This window comes from Thunnus maccoyii, chromosome 9, assembly GCF_910596095.1.
Source record: "Thunnus maccoyii chromosome 9, fThuMac1.1, whole genome shotgun sequence".
Classification (NCBI taxonomy): domain Eukaryota; kingdom Metazoa; phylum Chordata; class Actinopteri; order Scombriformes; family Scombridae; genus Thunnus; species Thunnus maccoyii.
The window spans coordinates 8,587,368-8,602,746 of record NC_056541.1 but is presented as its reverse complement, the minus strand read 5'-3'; the positions used below and the strand labels follow the sequence as shown (position 1 = coordinate 8,602,746).

The 15,379-nt window shown below is 39.7% G+C and overlaps 2 protein-coding genes across 2 annotated transcripts; both read left to right on the top strand.

The window, feature by feature from the left end:
• Positions 1-7,350: 7,350 nt before the first annotated feature.
• selenoe (selenoprotein e) lies at positions 7,351-9,472 on the top strand. Its single transcript, XM_042422277.1, has 4 exons — positions 7,351-7,458; positions 7,805-7,881; positions 8,173-8,251; positions 9,176-9,472. Exons 1-4 carry the CDS (start codon positions 7,351-7,353, stop codon positions 9,317-9,319), a joined length of 408 nt encoding a protein of 135 aa, XP_042278211.1. The 3' UTR covers positions 9,320-9,472.
• A 643-nt stretch (positions 9,473-10,115) lies between these two features.
• zgc:112294 (transmembrane protein 17A) lies at positions 10,116-12,363 on the top strand. The gene is made up of 4 exons (XM_042421178.1): positions 10,116-10,242; positions 10,880-10,986; positions 11,616-11,729; positions 12,037-12,363. Exons 1-4 carry the CDS (start codon positions 10,116-10,118, stop codon positions 12,361-12,363), a joined length of 675 nt encoding a protein of 224 aa, XP_042277112.1.
• Positions 12,364-15,379: the final 3,016 nt, after the last annotated feature.

Below are 15,379 nucleotides of genomic sequence, written 5' to 3'. Positions count from 1 at the left end.
AAGGGGGTTCAATGACATGTCGTCTGCCAGTCTAAACATTAATTGGAGCTGTTGCGCCCCTCAGTGTGCCAACTCTATAGAAACAGCAACGCTTTAAAACTCAGGCCCTATGAGTCAGCCAAAAGCCCTGGACTCAGAAAACCTATTCCAGTCCCTGTGTTTCCATAGCAACGGGAACAGATTGGAACCACATCTGGTAGCCATTTCAGTCCCTGCAAGGAGAGGAAGAAAGAAATTTATGAGTGAGGGGGAAAAAGACAAATATTTTCTGCAATGCAAAGCAGAAAGAAAGTGGAGTCGAGTTACACTTGAAAGGGGTTGAAAATATGAATTCTACTGTGGACTGAGTCAATAGCCATTTTCTGGTGCCCATGTAAGTTCAGGATAATAGATTAGGCTTTATTCCATCTGAGTTGTAATCTTGTAAAATGGCATTCAGTGTGAAGCAGCTTTTATTATCTGCATGCATACGTATGCTCAAGAAATAAAGGAAAGATTTTATGGGGTCATAGAAAGACATTTTTCTAAGCAAATCCCTTTATTTGTCTGGAAAACCTGTTGAAAAAACCCCAAGAGTCTGAGGTTTTGACATTTTCAATTGAAAATTAGCTTTCTATTCTATTGTTCAAACGACTGACTGGCTGCCTAACATAAATGTATTGCACTACGATTTCCTAAAATGCAGTCATTTCCCTGGTTGATTCATTGCATCAGACACGACCGGAGGAGATTTGAAAATGCTGTTTTCGTCTCTTATCCCTGTCGACGCGCTGTCTGCGAGAAACACTGTCTAATTGCAGTCCTCCTTACACGTTAAATGTTGTTTCTCAGCCCTGTGGAAATGCAGTAACTATGAAATGACATTTACTGGAAATGGAGCTGGTGCTTCTCTTGAGCCAAAACCACTGAGAACTGAGGTCAGCACGCAACCAGAATGGGGGGGGGGGGGGGACAAAGCCAGCATCGAACGTGTGTTTATAGATTTCCAGTGACATCTACTCATTCTGTGATTTAAGATAGTCGTTATAATAGACCCGAAACTTCTTCACAGTGGCACCAAGCTGAAATAGGCCGCTCTTAATGCACAAATTAAGAGCAACTACACAACGAGACGACCTCCCAAACAGATGCTCAGACAAGCTGGTGATGTGCTAAAACTAGGTCAAAAGAGCTGCTTCATTGAGATTGAAGGAGTCTCGGTTTGGGATCAGTATTACACTTAATTAAAATCAGTGTATGAGTCGGTAAAACTACTATTTAGCTCAGCACACTTTGATGTGTCTGTATCAGCTCAAACCGATGCATCATTATTCAAGCTGTGACCAAACAGTGCTTCTGGAAGACACGAACAGTACACACAGTTTTCATCTTGACTAGTTCTGCAAATGTGGAAATACAAATGAATATGAATTGCCAGAATTGTAATAAGGCCACAGTCGCTCTCTATCCAGATGGAGATTTTCTTTTCCTTTTTTCCCGTTTCTCTCACATGGAGGGGTGTGCAAACTGTTGTCTGGGACTTCAAATTGCCCTGGATTTTTCCCCCTTTGTCAGCATAATTCTATGGAACGAGTGTATTATAGTATTTGGATGGCTAATAGAAAGCAGATCAGTCAGATGCTCTCTCTTTCTGTTCCTTTCTTTCTCTCCTTCCTTTCCTGTCTTTTAAACCCTCTCTCCCTCTCTCATGTTTTTCTCTGTAGCCTATTTTCCTTCTCCCTCATTCACTCCTTCCTCCTTCTCCCCCCTCCCCCTATCCTTTATTCCCTCACACACCCATCCATCCGCTATCTGTGCAGTAAAGTGGGACTTCAGACTTCATAATGTGGCTTGAGGTTTCAGCTTTCACATAATTCCACAGGCTGACCCAAAGTTTTCTTTTTTTTTTTTTTTTCTTTTCTGCCTCTCACTCCAACCTGGAGCAGCGGAGAGAGAAAGAGAGAGAGAGAGAGAGAGAGAGAGAGCTGCTGCCTTATTCCAGATATTAGGACGGAAAATGATCACAAGACCAAATGTGCCTGCCCAAACCCAGGGAAAATAAGCAGATGTCTTATGTTTTTATGCACTGAACCCCAACTGTATCGACAATCAGTCCTGTCTGTGACCGACGAACTGTAGCTTACAACAGCTTTGTTGTTTGAGACGCAAACTTTCACTCCAATTTTTTGCCAAGACCAGTCACATAAACACATGTCGATGCAGCATTACTCGCCTTTAGCCTGGAGGAAAGTTTCCCCCATTATTTCAGACCACATCGGGTTTGCTTTATCACATCTTTGTGACTCAGAGGCCAGGTCTGAATTATTCACACCCTTCTTATCCATGGTTTATTTGGTCAGACACAGTTTGATAACTTAAAAAAGGGCAGAGAAGTTGCCTTTACTTGTATATTAATGCCAGAATACATTTACTATATGTGGTTGCAGTGCACTGGCATGTGAAAGGAAGTGTTTGCTGTATATTTACCATCACCGTGGCTGTGTGCTGGTGTGTACACGACCCTCACAGCCCTGTTCTACTTCACAGGACAACACTGGAGCCATTATGGGGAGCCATGTGTTTCTGATTACACAGGCAGAGATTAGAGGGAGGGGAGCAGCGGTTGCTGTCTGCTTGCCCCCCGGCTCCTCTGATGTGGCCAGCAACTGGACATCCATCAGTGCAAATCCCTACGCCGCCCTCACCCCCTTCCCACTTCCACGCCAAACCCTCTCCCGCATCTGTCATGATGTCATTACCAGGCCTATCTGTCACCTTATCCTGTTCCACATTTAAATATGTAAACACTGGAATCTTTGTCAGTGAAATTATTCCTACTTGACCCACATATCGTGTTGAAAGCAACAAACTGTCACTGCCGAATTCTTGAGAATGTGCTGTTATTACTAAGTCATAAACACGGTCGTGGCTCAGGACAAGAGTCTCTTTTGATTTGCCTTTCCTCTAGAGAAGTCAGAGGCCAGGGTCAACTACAGAGCAACGTCCCAGAGTGTGTGAGGATTCACGATGATTACCTCAAGGACTCTTCAGCAGGGTAAATGTATACTGTCACAAGGCCTAAACGCAAATTGTGAGATTGAAGGAATACTTTGCCAGTGGCCACCTTGCCACACGAAAAGCAGATAATTCCTCACATAGATTGTAATTCTAGACTTGTCATTAAAGCAAGTCGTATTTAATTTTATTTTAAAACACTTCCTCCCAAAATTGTGATGTGATAATCCATAAAATACTAGTTTTGTCATCTTACTTGTCAGTCAGACACTGTTGCCAGTAATTTGAGTTCTTTCTGTTAACATTTTTTCTGTCAGTGGAGTTTGAGCTTGTGCAGGTTTACCTTTTTAGAACAGAAGTGTAAGAGCTTAATCCCTTCAGCCCTCTGGATATACAGTAAATTGTGTCAAAATACTTTTTTTTATAAAAAACTATGTAATGTACTACTCACATGTCAAGTACCCTAATCTTTCCTGAAAGAAAAAAATGACATAAGGGCAGAAATAAGGGAAAAGCAAGCAAAAACTATCTCCAGTTCAAGAGATCAATGCAAGTTGCAAGCTGAACCACTGCTGTGTTATTTCAATCAACATTTAGAGTAGTGCATTGTTTCAAAAGAAATCAGTTGTTCCAGGAGAAGTCAATTTCCCATAATTAATACTTCCCCAAGTGTCAGATACTGTATCATATGCTGTAGATACAAATCTGAGTGAATAGACCATAATCTTAGTAAAAAGCAGGGGTGTTCTCTCATCTTTACCAACAACATAACAAAGACACTGCAAATAAGGTCACTGGCAGCAAATCATCCTCGTCATCCGTGTCTGTACAAGACGGATTCTCTGCCAAGGCCAGCAGCGTCTCAGAGCCTTCTGCGGCCTCCCTATGTGGGGAAAAATGGAGCCACTTATTTTAGGTCGTAGGTTCAAGCTAACCACAAGCTAAATCAAACTCGGTGACGTTGTCGTTTACTCCATGAGCTGTAAATTTGCTTACAGTTACCGTCACGCATAGACATTTTCCTCTATTCCCCTCTGTCCATTGCTTAATTTACTATGATTGCTCTTTATTCAGCTTATAAGTTATCTCATGAACAATACAGGAGCATCATGACAAACAAATGCAACAGACCAACAATTTATGGAATGAAAAAAAGAGTATTTTATATGTATAAGCTTCCCATAAGAGAACAATACAAAAACACAGGAACTGGCTTTTCCTGTTCATTTTCCCACCCAGATGTGATGTTATTTTATGCATTACACTGGACAAACAATTTTTCCAAGAAAAGGAAATAATATTTTGCACCTTGAACGTGAACTTTAATGAGGTTATGTCCACTTACTGTATAATAGTACGGCACACTCATTAGCATTGTACTCTCACTGAATGAAGCCCTCCACATGGCCTGCACTTCCTTCAACACTGCCTCTCTTCTTTATGACCAGGCTGGAGCACAGCAGGCAGACAGGCAGCAGGCTTTCCCACCAGTTGCCCCGAGGCTCCAGACAGACAGACACACACACACACACACACACTTATACACACACACACACACACACACACACACACACACACACACACACACACAATAACTATTTATACTCAAACTTATATTTTTATTCTTCTCCCTTGCTCATCCTTAAGCATACAAACAATTGAGAGAAATAGACACTAGAGTTAATATACTTTCACTCCCAAATGAGTGTGCACATCATAGACTGGTACAGTAGAGAGCACACACACACACACACACACACACACACACACACACACACACACACAAACTGACATGCCCCTAGCTGGTAGGCAGCATACGGTGCTTTGGAGGAACAGGAAGTGTGTGTCTTTATAACAAGCTCACTGAAGGAGGCAGAATTACAGTGAGGTGTTTTAGCGTTTGATCTTTTGCCAGCTGCAATTGTTGTAATTTGCAAAAACTCCTACTGGAAAAAGTTGCTCACCACAAATTTTTAAATGTTTTCATCGACTATGTCTCTGTTCCATAACCCTCTGGTTATAAATGACTGCATTTTCCACTTTGTCAGCAGATTAATATAACAACGTCTCCTTTTGGCAAGCACCACGTGATGTAAGCTGAAACATGCTGATTGTGAACACATATGGTATGCATCCACACATATAGAGGACTCTGCGCACAGCCATGGCAAGATCACCCCACCCCCACCGCTCATTGTGCTCTTTCTTCGTCTTTCTCATCAACTTTCTTTTGCCGAATCAACAATTTAAGTTAAGTTGTCCAAGCTTCGTGCAGGGAAAATCCACTTCGTAAGAACTTTTAAGACGCAAACGTAAAACTTCAGCAAGGGGAGCGTACGGGTCTGCAGGTTTACAATGGCTGCCAAGGGGAGGAAACCTTGTTAAAAAAAAGGGGGGGACTGTTTTACTGCCATTTGACACATAATCTCAAACAGCACATGCAGAGCACAGGACTCTGAGCTTCAGCCTTCTGTGTCTGGAAAAGATAGAGACAGAAAGATGGTTTTGCTTCAGCATTCCAGGCAGGAATGGTTTATTTTTGTTGGAAACATAATTGTCTGTGGCTAGGATTTGGAAGTACATTTTACCCGCCAAACTGCCAGGAAGTGTAAATATGGGTGTTACTGCCCTCTTGTGGTGACCTAATGTAGTTGCTTTTTCACAACACAAAAGTTGGGTTAACTTGGAAGGGAGAGATGTTTTCCTCTTTCAGGGTGTTAACACAGTGCAAATGTGTCATGATGTCATAAGGTCTGATTTCAAACACGAGTACACAATGGAATTAAACATTGCTTCTCATGCAACTTCTAGTAAGAAAGATACTGGAGGCTTGCCATGTAGTAGTTTGATTGTATCTGTGTGAAGATTGTGTTTTGGTTTGCAAAACTATTTTAGGATATAAAATGGTGAGACAGGGGATATTAATAAATAAGGATCTGCATACAGAATAAGAGTTAATGGTGATGTAAAAACAACATTTTGTGGGTTTAGAGAGAGTTATCGAGTGTAAGTCTTGATGAACAACAGTTTGATGAACAACAACAGTTTATCTTTCTGCCTACTACTTGTGTTACAACCTAACTGTGACCACCAGACTCCGTGAAGTCAGTATGGCTGGCTGTTATTTGCTAAGAAATAGTACAGTGCAGCACGTAAGCCAAAAACCACAAATCGTCCTTTGATTTCTGTTTGTGTATGGATTACACAAACAAGATACAACATGTTAATCACTGAGCTTTAGAGGTGTTGGTAGATGTATTTTTGAACTTTGGAGTGAAATAGCATATGAGAGTGGCATTGATCTTCTCATATTACTCTCTGCAAGAAAATGAATAAACATATAGTACCAGTCAAAAGTTAGAACACACCTTCCGATTCACATGAATGAGAAAGTGTGTCCAAACTTTTGTCTGGTACTGTGTATTTCCCAACATGTTAAATAATTACATTTATAAATGAAAATATACAAAACAAAAAAATAAAAAATGTAAAAATGTGTTCCACAAGTCTTGCAAAAAAGTGACAGTTTTTGGGGCTTGGCTGTATCAAAAAATGATTAAGGAACCGAAAATGTTTTCACATCAGTTGAGGAAAGCTTGACATTTGCAACGCTGATGTTCCTGATTTTTGGGCATAGTTCCCTAAAAAAAAGTCTTAAAATATACTGTACATGTGACTAGAAATGATTTGTTAAATTCCCCTGTGACATAGTTTTGGTTGTTAACAACTGGTGAACAGCAAGTTTAAGTCAAAGAATGTAGAAATGTCCCCTTCACATATATAATGTGGATACTATCCTACGAGAAATCCCAAAACTCCTTTCTTATTTCTAAATAATTATTTTTAAGAAAAGAGATACATGAGGACAATTGCAATTCAAATCTGGCTCAGCTGAAATTTGGCTTTCAGCAGCTATGAGTGCGTGGCTGGCTCTCAGTGGTCATCAACCACCTGCGCGTTTGCTGCATGGGAAAAACTGATAAGAGCACAGATGTTCCATGGTTTCTTTGGACCCCCAATGACATCTGATGTGGAAGAAACTATAATGCCAGGGGCCTCTGTATAGCTTTTGAAAAATCAAAAACAGCTAAATAAACAAGACTACGGTAAAAAAAAAAACATCTGTATGTAGGCCAGTTTGTTAAACAGTGACACACTGCTTAGGTTAAGCATGATATGATTGAAAAACAACATGAAACAGAAAGAAAAATCTAACACAGGTAGGCACTGCCCCCCCTATGGGAATGTGTCATGGGCTTGTCCACCCTGAGAAATTGCCCATGCAGATCAAAAGGTTAACTATTCTGTTGGTAAGAACTTAGGCAGAAGCACTGTAAGACACTACTCTGTCATAAAATGTGGGCCTTGTTGGTGCTCACTCTTGCCCTTGTCGTTGGCGCGTCAGAGAAAGCCAATGACACGGCGGTTGAAGAAAAGCTTGTTATAGCCAGAGGTAAACTGTTGGTGAGTACAGATGGAAGTGTGTGCAGCATGGATAACATCAAGATTTCATCTGGATGTTTTGTAATGTCCATAAATTGTGTAGGATTTTGTGATATCAGAGCAGATATATGAGCACTTTAAAAGTCTGAAATTAAATATGCACATGGCGGGGAGACATAGTAATAGCATTCAACGAGCAACTGGGGAAATGAGTAAGACGAGGGATAAGCCCTGTGCTGTCATGTCAGTTTGTATTCTGCTGAGATACGAAACCTATTTCTGGCACCTTTGATCACACAAAAGAATGAAACGTGCACAATGCTATTTGTCATGCTGTTCTAACAACTGTCTGTTGTCATCCCCGCAGGCTCCTAGTGTGGTCGGATGAAGCATAAAGAAAATGCCCGAGCTCCATCATTTTCTCTTGGAGCGATGGGCTTTGTAGTATCCTTGTGTTCTTTTTTATTTTCCTCAGGCTTTTTGGTGAGATGTGACCTTAACAAAAAACACCACAGACTTTCTCATGACCTCCTTCATAAACAAAACAGTGTTCTTAGTAAGCTGCCAAGTCCAGTGCCAGCTCTATGAGTGCCTCAAAGCTTTCCAAAACTCCACTCTTCCAAGTTGAAATCATGAGGAGTGAGTCTAAAAATAGCTAAACAGATGGATGTGCCTTATTCTTCACAACACTACCTACCTGTTTTTTTTTCCCTTGATCCATTCTTTCCTGTGTAGCCACAACTTGGAATATGATTCATCGGAGGAGAAGAATCCCCGTCTGATATTCTATAACGAAAAGGACGAGGTTGTAAAGGTGAGATGTGAGTTCAGGGATCTTTTACGTATCCGCCTTGTGATGGGGCTTATCTGGAGAGCACCAGAAAGTCAAGACACATTCATGTAGGGAGGTTTTAAGACTGCTGCATCTGATATCAAATCCTCTGTCACACAGACTCACGCAGATAGAGTGTGTTTGAAGGAGCAAGAAAGAGGTACAAAAAAAAAAGAATCGCAAGAAAGAGGGAGAGTGAGATAAGTATATAAAGGTTTCTGACAGCTGAGCAATATTTTTGTCCTGAAATAGGATAGTTGGTACCAATGTTGGTAGATTTGAACCTTTTTATTTCCCCCAAATTATAAATGTTCAGTTTTTCCCCACAGACTTATTTTTGTTAAGAAAAGCCCCTGAACCTGCATTTATACCAGCACGGGACAATAAAACTCTCCACTGAAACTAATACTAATGAATTTCTTTAGCATAACCTTCCTCTGAATGCATAAAGAGTCATTGTTCTGATATGAAACTGCTTCCATACTTTATTGCTTTCCTAGGGTATTTATCTTTTATTTTCCATTTTATGACTTATGTGGGAGTTTTTATTTTGTCTCATTCAGGTTATTATGTTTGTTTTCATTTATTGTTTCATGTGAGACCGTAAATTGACTTTGAATTAATATTTTTGGCAGAGACTATATTATTGAACAAATAAATGAAAATAAATTAGCAGGAGGAACCATCATATCAGCAGCAACAGAACAAATTAAAGAATACAGATATTGGCAAAACAATCAGCCTAACCTAACTTGAATCAAAAGATATTGTATGTCTGCATGCATATACTTGTGTGTAGCTATATACGTATCTCATTTATAGAAACATTACATTCATTATTTAATGCCTTTAACCACGAGTCCACATGTCTCTCTGTGATTGTGTGTGTGCTTCCCGACACTTCAGACTGTTCGTGTGAAGAAAATGAAGGCAGACGAGATCAGCAGCCTGTTAGACTCACTCGGTTTCTACAAGAGGTCCCAGAAAGGGGAAGAGGTGCCAGAGGAGTTTCAGCATTTCCCCATGCATGCCCCCAGGGACGAGCTGTGATGACACCTTGTGGCCAAACTCTGCCACTGCACCCTGGCCACATTAATGACGAGTGGGGCCCCAAGGCCAAAACGATAGGCCAGGCACCATTCTGAGGACTCATTGGCCGGGTGCACTGTGCAGGGTTATAGACACTGCTGTTAAAAAAATTGAGTTTTGAAACACTACAATAAATGTTGATTGGAGCAATGCATTTGATGAGCCTTATTTTCCTTCTCTCACCAGTTACCTTGAATTTTGGACAGTGTACATACAGTAAACTGAATCACATATCTGTATGGAATAATTATGTTCTTGCCATCATATTTTATAGTTTTGTCTTGTTTTATTTTGCTGCCTTTGTGAAGCACTGTGTAATTTGGATTTTGAAAAGTGCTCTATAAATATATATTATTATATTATGATTATCATTTCCTTTTTCTTTATTTAACAGGCATTGTTCCGGTTTTCATTTTGTGTCCTTATTTTTTTCTCTGTAGACTTTAAGAAACACATTTTTTCTCTAATTAGATAAACAAATTTACTGAGCATAATAAATGGCCACTAACTGACTAACAACTGCCATGCCACTGTTTCAGCCTAATCCTCAACCCGCCTCCTTCACTATAATCTGATTAACAGTAGCGTCTGCCAGCATGCGTCTGTGTGTGTCCATTTGTATCTCTGTGCGCATGCATTTGTGCATTTGTGTGACTTAAGACAACAAGGATTAGCAGACATAGAAACACGAACACAGTTTTGGACGGTTACACTTCCTGACTTCGCAGCTTGGTCATGATCACCATCTCTACCCACAATGCCTGTATTTTACTCGCCTGTTCCCGAGAACCTGCAGATGGGTCTGGCCTACATGGGAGGTTCTGTGTTCACCAACAACAGGACGGCAGATAGTGACTTCACCAGGGAGCAGGAGGATGTTTCTGGTTGGTTACTGGCAAGAGACTGTTTGCAACTGTTGTATAAATGTCTAGTTTAATATGCTGTAACATATAACATAGTGATGTAGAATACGTCATAATAAAATATAGTAAGGACATGGAATACATGTAATTATAATTTAAACAAACTCACTTCAAGGGGCAGACAATATCAGTTTAACGGAATAAACTACTGGGCATATTCTGAAGAAAATTAATCACCATTGTAAACATTAAAGGTACAGTATGTATAATACACTGTACTGAACATAATCAAGGACCCCCTCAAAAACAAGATGGCACATCTCAAGGGGTTTATCCTTAAATTTTGAAATAAATAATATCTCTGATGGTTAGTTTCAACTCCAACTTGTAATCAGTGCTGCTGTTTTTCAGTTATTGATGCTCCTGTATTGTAGACACATACAATATGTTTGGGTTTCTTTAAAACTTAGCTGTTTTACATTGCTTTATACAGTCATAAAGTACTGGCACTGACCAAATGTAATTAATGTAATTGTCTTTCAGTTGTATGAGAGTTAAGTCCTTTTTCATATGGTGTTTATATTATTCTGTCTGTTGTTTGTGTTGCTTTTAATGGTGTCTTGATGACATTGTTGTACTGTTGTTACTTGCCTTGCAGTGGTCAACGAGTTGGTTTCTCACCTTCCCCTTCAGATGCTCCTCTACTTCAACATGTTTTATTTTCCCTGTTGGTGGTTCTCAGCGGTTTTCATGTTGGAAGTAAAGGTTAGTTGGGTGGAAGAGAAGTGACACCAAGCTTACATTTTTATTCATAACATAAAATGAAAGCAAATTCAAAATGAGAGTGATTGGATCAAATGACAAATTACAGAGTTTATTCTGGTGACTGATAGCTTTATTGCACTTAAAGGCTTTACCAAAGAAAAAATACACTCAAGTATATAAAACATACTTAGTATTTAGTGTGTAAAAAGATGTGTTAAATCAAAACCACTTAAAGACAGTGTGTCAAACTGGAAAACTTGTAACGATGGCACCCCACAGTGGTAGCATCAAAAAAGAAAGATCCAACCCAGAAACACTGAGGTGAATAAAGTAGACTGCACCACTTTTCACTAGGATTATCTAATCTTTCTGAAAAACAAAAACTAATGCCATCAGAAAATTTTGGAAGATTATAATTTCATTAAAAATTATACACACAGTGGTTTGGAGTTGTACTTTAGATGTGCTGAAACTTAGTGAAATCATAATTTTTTACTGTGTTTTGGGTATTTTTGGCCACTAAATAGTAGTCTCTTTTTAAGTATCAGAAGTCCATGTGAGGAGAGGATATTTCCATACCTGTTCATGTACACTGACATACTGAAGTTACAGCTCTGCTTCATTTCCAGTTCTATTATCTGCCTGGGTACTACCAGGCTCTGCTCATAACTGGGATGATCCTCTTCACAGTCATTGAAGTGGTCCGACTTTATCTGGGCTACATTGGCAACCTTAAAGAAAAGGTAATTCAAACCAACATCCTCTCTGAACCACAACACAGAGCTCTTTTATGAACTCGTCTCCTGAATAACAGAGCGGAGGAAGTGGCTGCTTAAGTATTCTGCCTGTGTGTGTAAACAATCAACTCTTGGCTACAACTGTCTATGGAATTCGTGTGTGTGTGTGTATATAGGTGTGTGTGTGTCCATGAAGGTGTGTGTCTGCACTTTTATGTGGATACAACTGAAGCACTCGATGCCTGACTGCTCTATCTTTGCATCGCCTCCATCTACCAACCCAAACTCTCTCTCTCTCCTTTGCTATCATCAGACGCCAGAGCTGGCAGCCTTCTGGCTCCTCTCTTTTATGTTCCAGCTGCCAGTACTGCTGTTCTTCCTGACCGATGAAGGAATTATCATCCTGCCTCTGGAGAGAGCTGTCCACTCCCTCTACCTCATCTTCCTGCTCACCCAGATCCTGGCCTCCTTCCTGGCACTCAGGACCATGACCCAAAAGCTAACCCTCCTCTTCCATCTGCGCCAGTTTGGCAAGGTGGACAATTTCCGTCATACAAGGATGAGTCCTGTGTACGGGCTGTCCTACCACCGCAGTGTGCTGCCCATGTCAATGTCACCCACTCGTGATATGTACCATTGAAAAAAAAATTCAACTTCTTGAATGTGTGATGTCTATAGCTAATTACTGCACATTTTTGTTCATCAGATACCTTAACTCAGTATGGAGAAATTTGTCCATGCCTCTTTTTTTTAAAGATCTCCTCCAGTCCTGTTTTATGATATATAAAAATACTCTGCTTGGAATAATAAATTGTGTCTGACATGTTTTTTCCACAAAAAGTTCCTTTATGTTAATGAAAATAGATCTACTCCTTCTCCTTCATTAAAAAATCCAGAATCTATGAATATGCAAATATTTTTCATTTCAAAAGTTTAACTGCTGGACGCAAGATGTCTCCTACTTCACTCAAAAGTCAATTCTCAGTATATGTGCGCTGGAGGCTTCAAGTTTCCACATCACACTTGTGTAAGTTGCATACTGGACCACGACTGGCTCCAAACTAGTTGTGATGTCACAAATCATAATTGTAAGTACACGCCTTAAACTCAGATTTAAGGTGAGCACAGCAAAACTTTTCACATTCAGCAGATGATTGTGAAAACAGCCCTATAGTGTCAACTTCTGCACATACATCGTTCTGCACAGTGAAGTTCAAACATCCAACTAAAGGAACAATAAGTTAAGCCAATTTTTGACTGGAGGGGGACTAAGTATATTTTTGGCCATTTTTGCATTTATTAGACAGTAGATAAAGTTGATCTGACAGGGAAGAGCGAAGGGTTAACATGCAACAAAGGTCCCCTGCCGATCTTAAACTGGGGATATTACGATTACATGGTCAGTGCCTGAAACCTCTTGGCCCCATGTCTACCTCTTCTTCCTGTATGATTGCTGATCACTGGTGTAAAATGACATCTCTCGAAACAGGCCTGACTATTTGATTAGGAAAAAAAACACTGATGTCAAATCCTGACCTATGCTGTTGATGTTTCAAAAAGGTGAAAAGCATCATTTTATCCCCACTATAAATGTCAAAACCCAATGTCATGTCATCCAAACTGTCATGGGTGACATGACTTTATGGAGAAATAGACAAAAATGTACAACTAAACAACAAAATGGGTTCAGAAATACAAGGCAGTACATTGCAATAATGTCACAGTGGGGTTTTTTTTACCTTTTCTTTGATGATGATGGATGATGGAGGCTGGACACACTGGTGTTGGCGGAACAATGTGAGTTGTTTTGGCAAAGCAAGAATGAAATTTTTCGTACACGAGACAAAATTTGTTTTTCCCCCCAGGTACAGAGTAAACTGTTCTTTCTTTTCTGGAAGGAACAATATGATATTTTTTCCAATTTGTGCTCAAATTGTACCTACAGTGTAAAATATTACTGTGACTGTTGAAGGTTATCAAATTTGTTAAGGCTTATAAAGTGAAAGAGTCTCAACCTGACTGCATGAGAATTGTGTTAAATATTTATGACCACACAGTGGCAGTCAGCGACCAAAAGAGGAGGACTGTGCTGCAAAGTCCAACAAGAACAGATTATCATGCAGCACATGTCCTGATCAGGAAACCCTCTGGCAGAGGAATAAAGGTTAAGGCTGTCCACCCTTGAAAATGATACATTATTTGATCATCTATAACTTTACTTGGAAATCAATTTTATATTGTGTTGTCTGCAGTTGTTTACCTTTTTTGGATATGACTTTGTTATAAATTTAACCACTACAGATGTCGTACTTGCTGTACCACAAGCGAACAGACAGCATTTTATGCTCCATTATTTCTTTGTTGGTGAGAAATTAATTAGTGTGGTACACAGTAGTCAACAAGCTGGGTGTATGAGCTACAGTCTCTGTGATACAACATACTTATTCCACTCTACTTTACATTCAAGAACCAACACAATGCACTGTTTGCTGCTCTGTTCTTAGAGAACAGAAAATGGAAACCTCATTAAGTGAGTAGTCAAAAGACACTCTTAACATGAGGACACATTTTGGGGAATTAAAATGTAGTGTATATGTGTGTATGTATGTATGTATTTATTGTTGATAGTCTAAAATCTAAAGACTAAATCAAGTGTATGTGGACTAAACAAGCTGCTCCAAAAACATGTTGCCCTTTAACCTCAATTAACAATACACTGGATGTTTTGAATTTTACCGGCATGACCTTCAACCAGCAGGGCTGTTTTGCTGAAATGGAAGAAACAGCACTAACAACTAGGCAGCTCGGTTAATTAGTGCTTCTAGGGCAAAGATAAACTGAGAGCAACCAATGCCAACAACAGGACCAAATGTGCAGTTTATTCAGTGTGTAAGTGTTTAGCATTGTGTTGTCAGGGTAGCACAGCTTTGATACAGATATAGTGATCTAATCTACATTCACATATGGAAATTACCATGATTACAATTTATCCAAGAATAATTGCAACTGGGATTTTCGGGAATTTAATTGCGACTGGGAATTAACTATTTATCAGAAAACGGTGATATATTCATTTGGCAGGAAATAGATAAAATTATACTCTATTAATCCCAAGGGTAATTTAAGTGTTGAAAAACAACACAGACATTTTGCGTCAGATCATTTCCAATAGTTGGACCCTGTTATTCCTCTCCTCTCTGGGTTTCTTCTTCAGTTGATCATCTGATTTTGTTCACCTGCTTGTCCAGCTGCACTGTGTTAGTCATTAACTCTTCCCAGTTTATATATAGAGGGGAAATTTTCATTTGTTGCTTTCAAGACTGTTTTTGGTTTATCTGTACCTGTGATGCCTGATTGTCATTGTTTCATTTGGCTACCAGTTCCTGCGTTACCAGAGCAGACCACTTATTATTCGTTGACACCTTTAACAACATTATTAGTTGCCATCTGAAATTGACTGATGATATGAACACTTCCATGCTATAACTATGCAAAACATGTCCTGGGTTTGACTATTGCCTTTAGTGGCAGAGGGTAAAACTCTGAAATCACTATGTCAAAGTCACTTTCAACATGTTTATCCTCTTCAGTAAAGCCAATGAGAACACAAATGCATGCAGTGAGGCATCAGAAAAAGGAGACAATTCAGAGAAAAA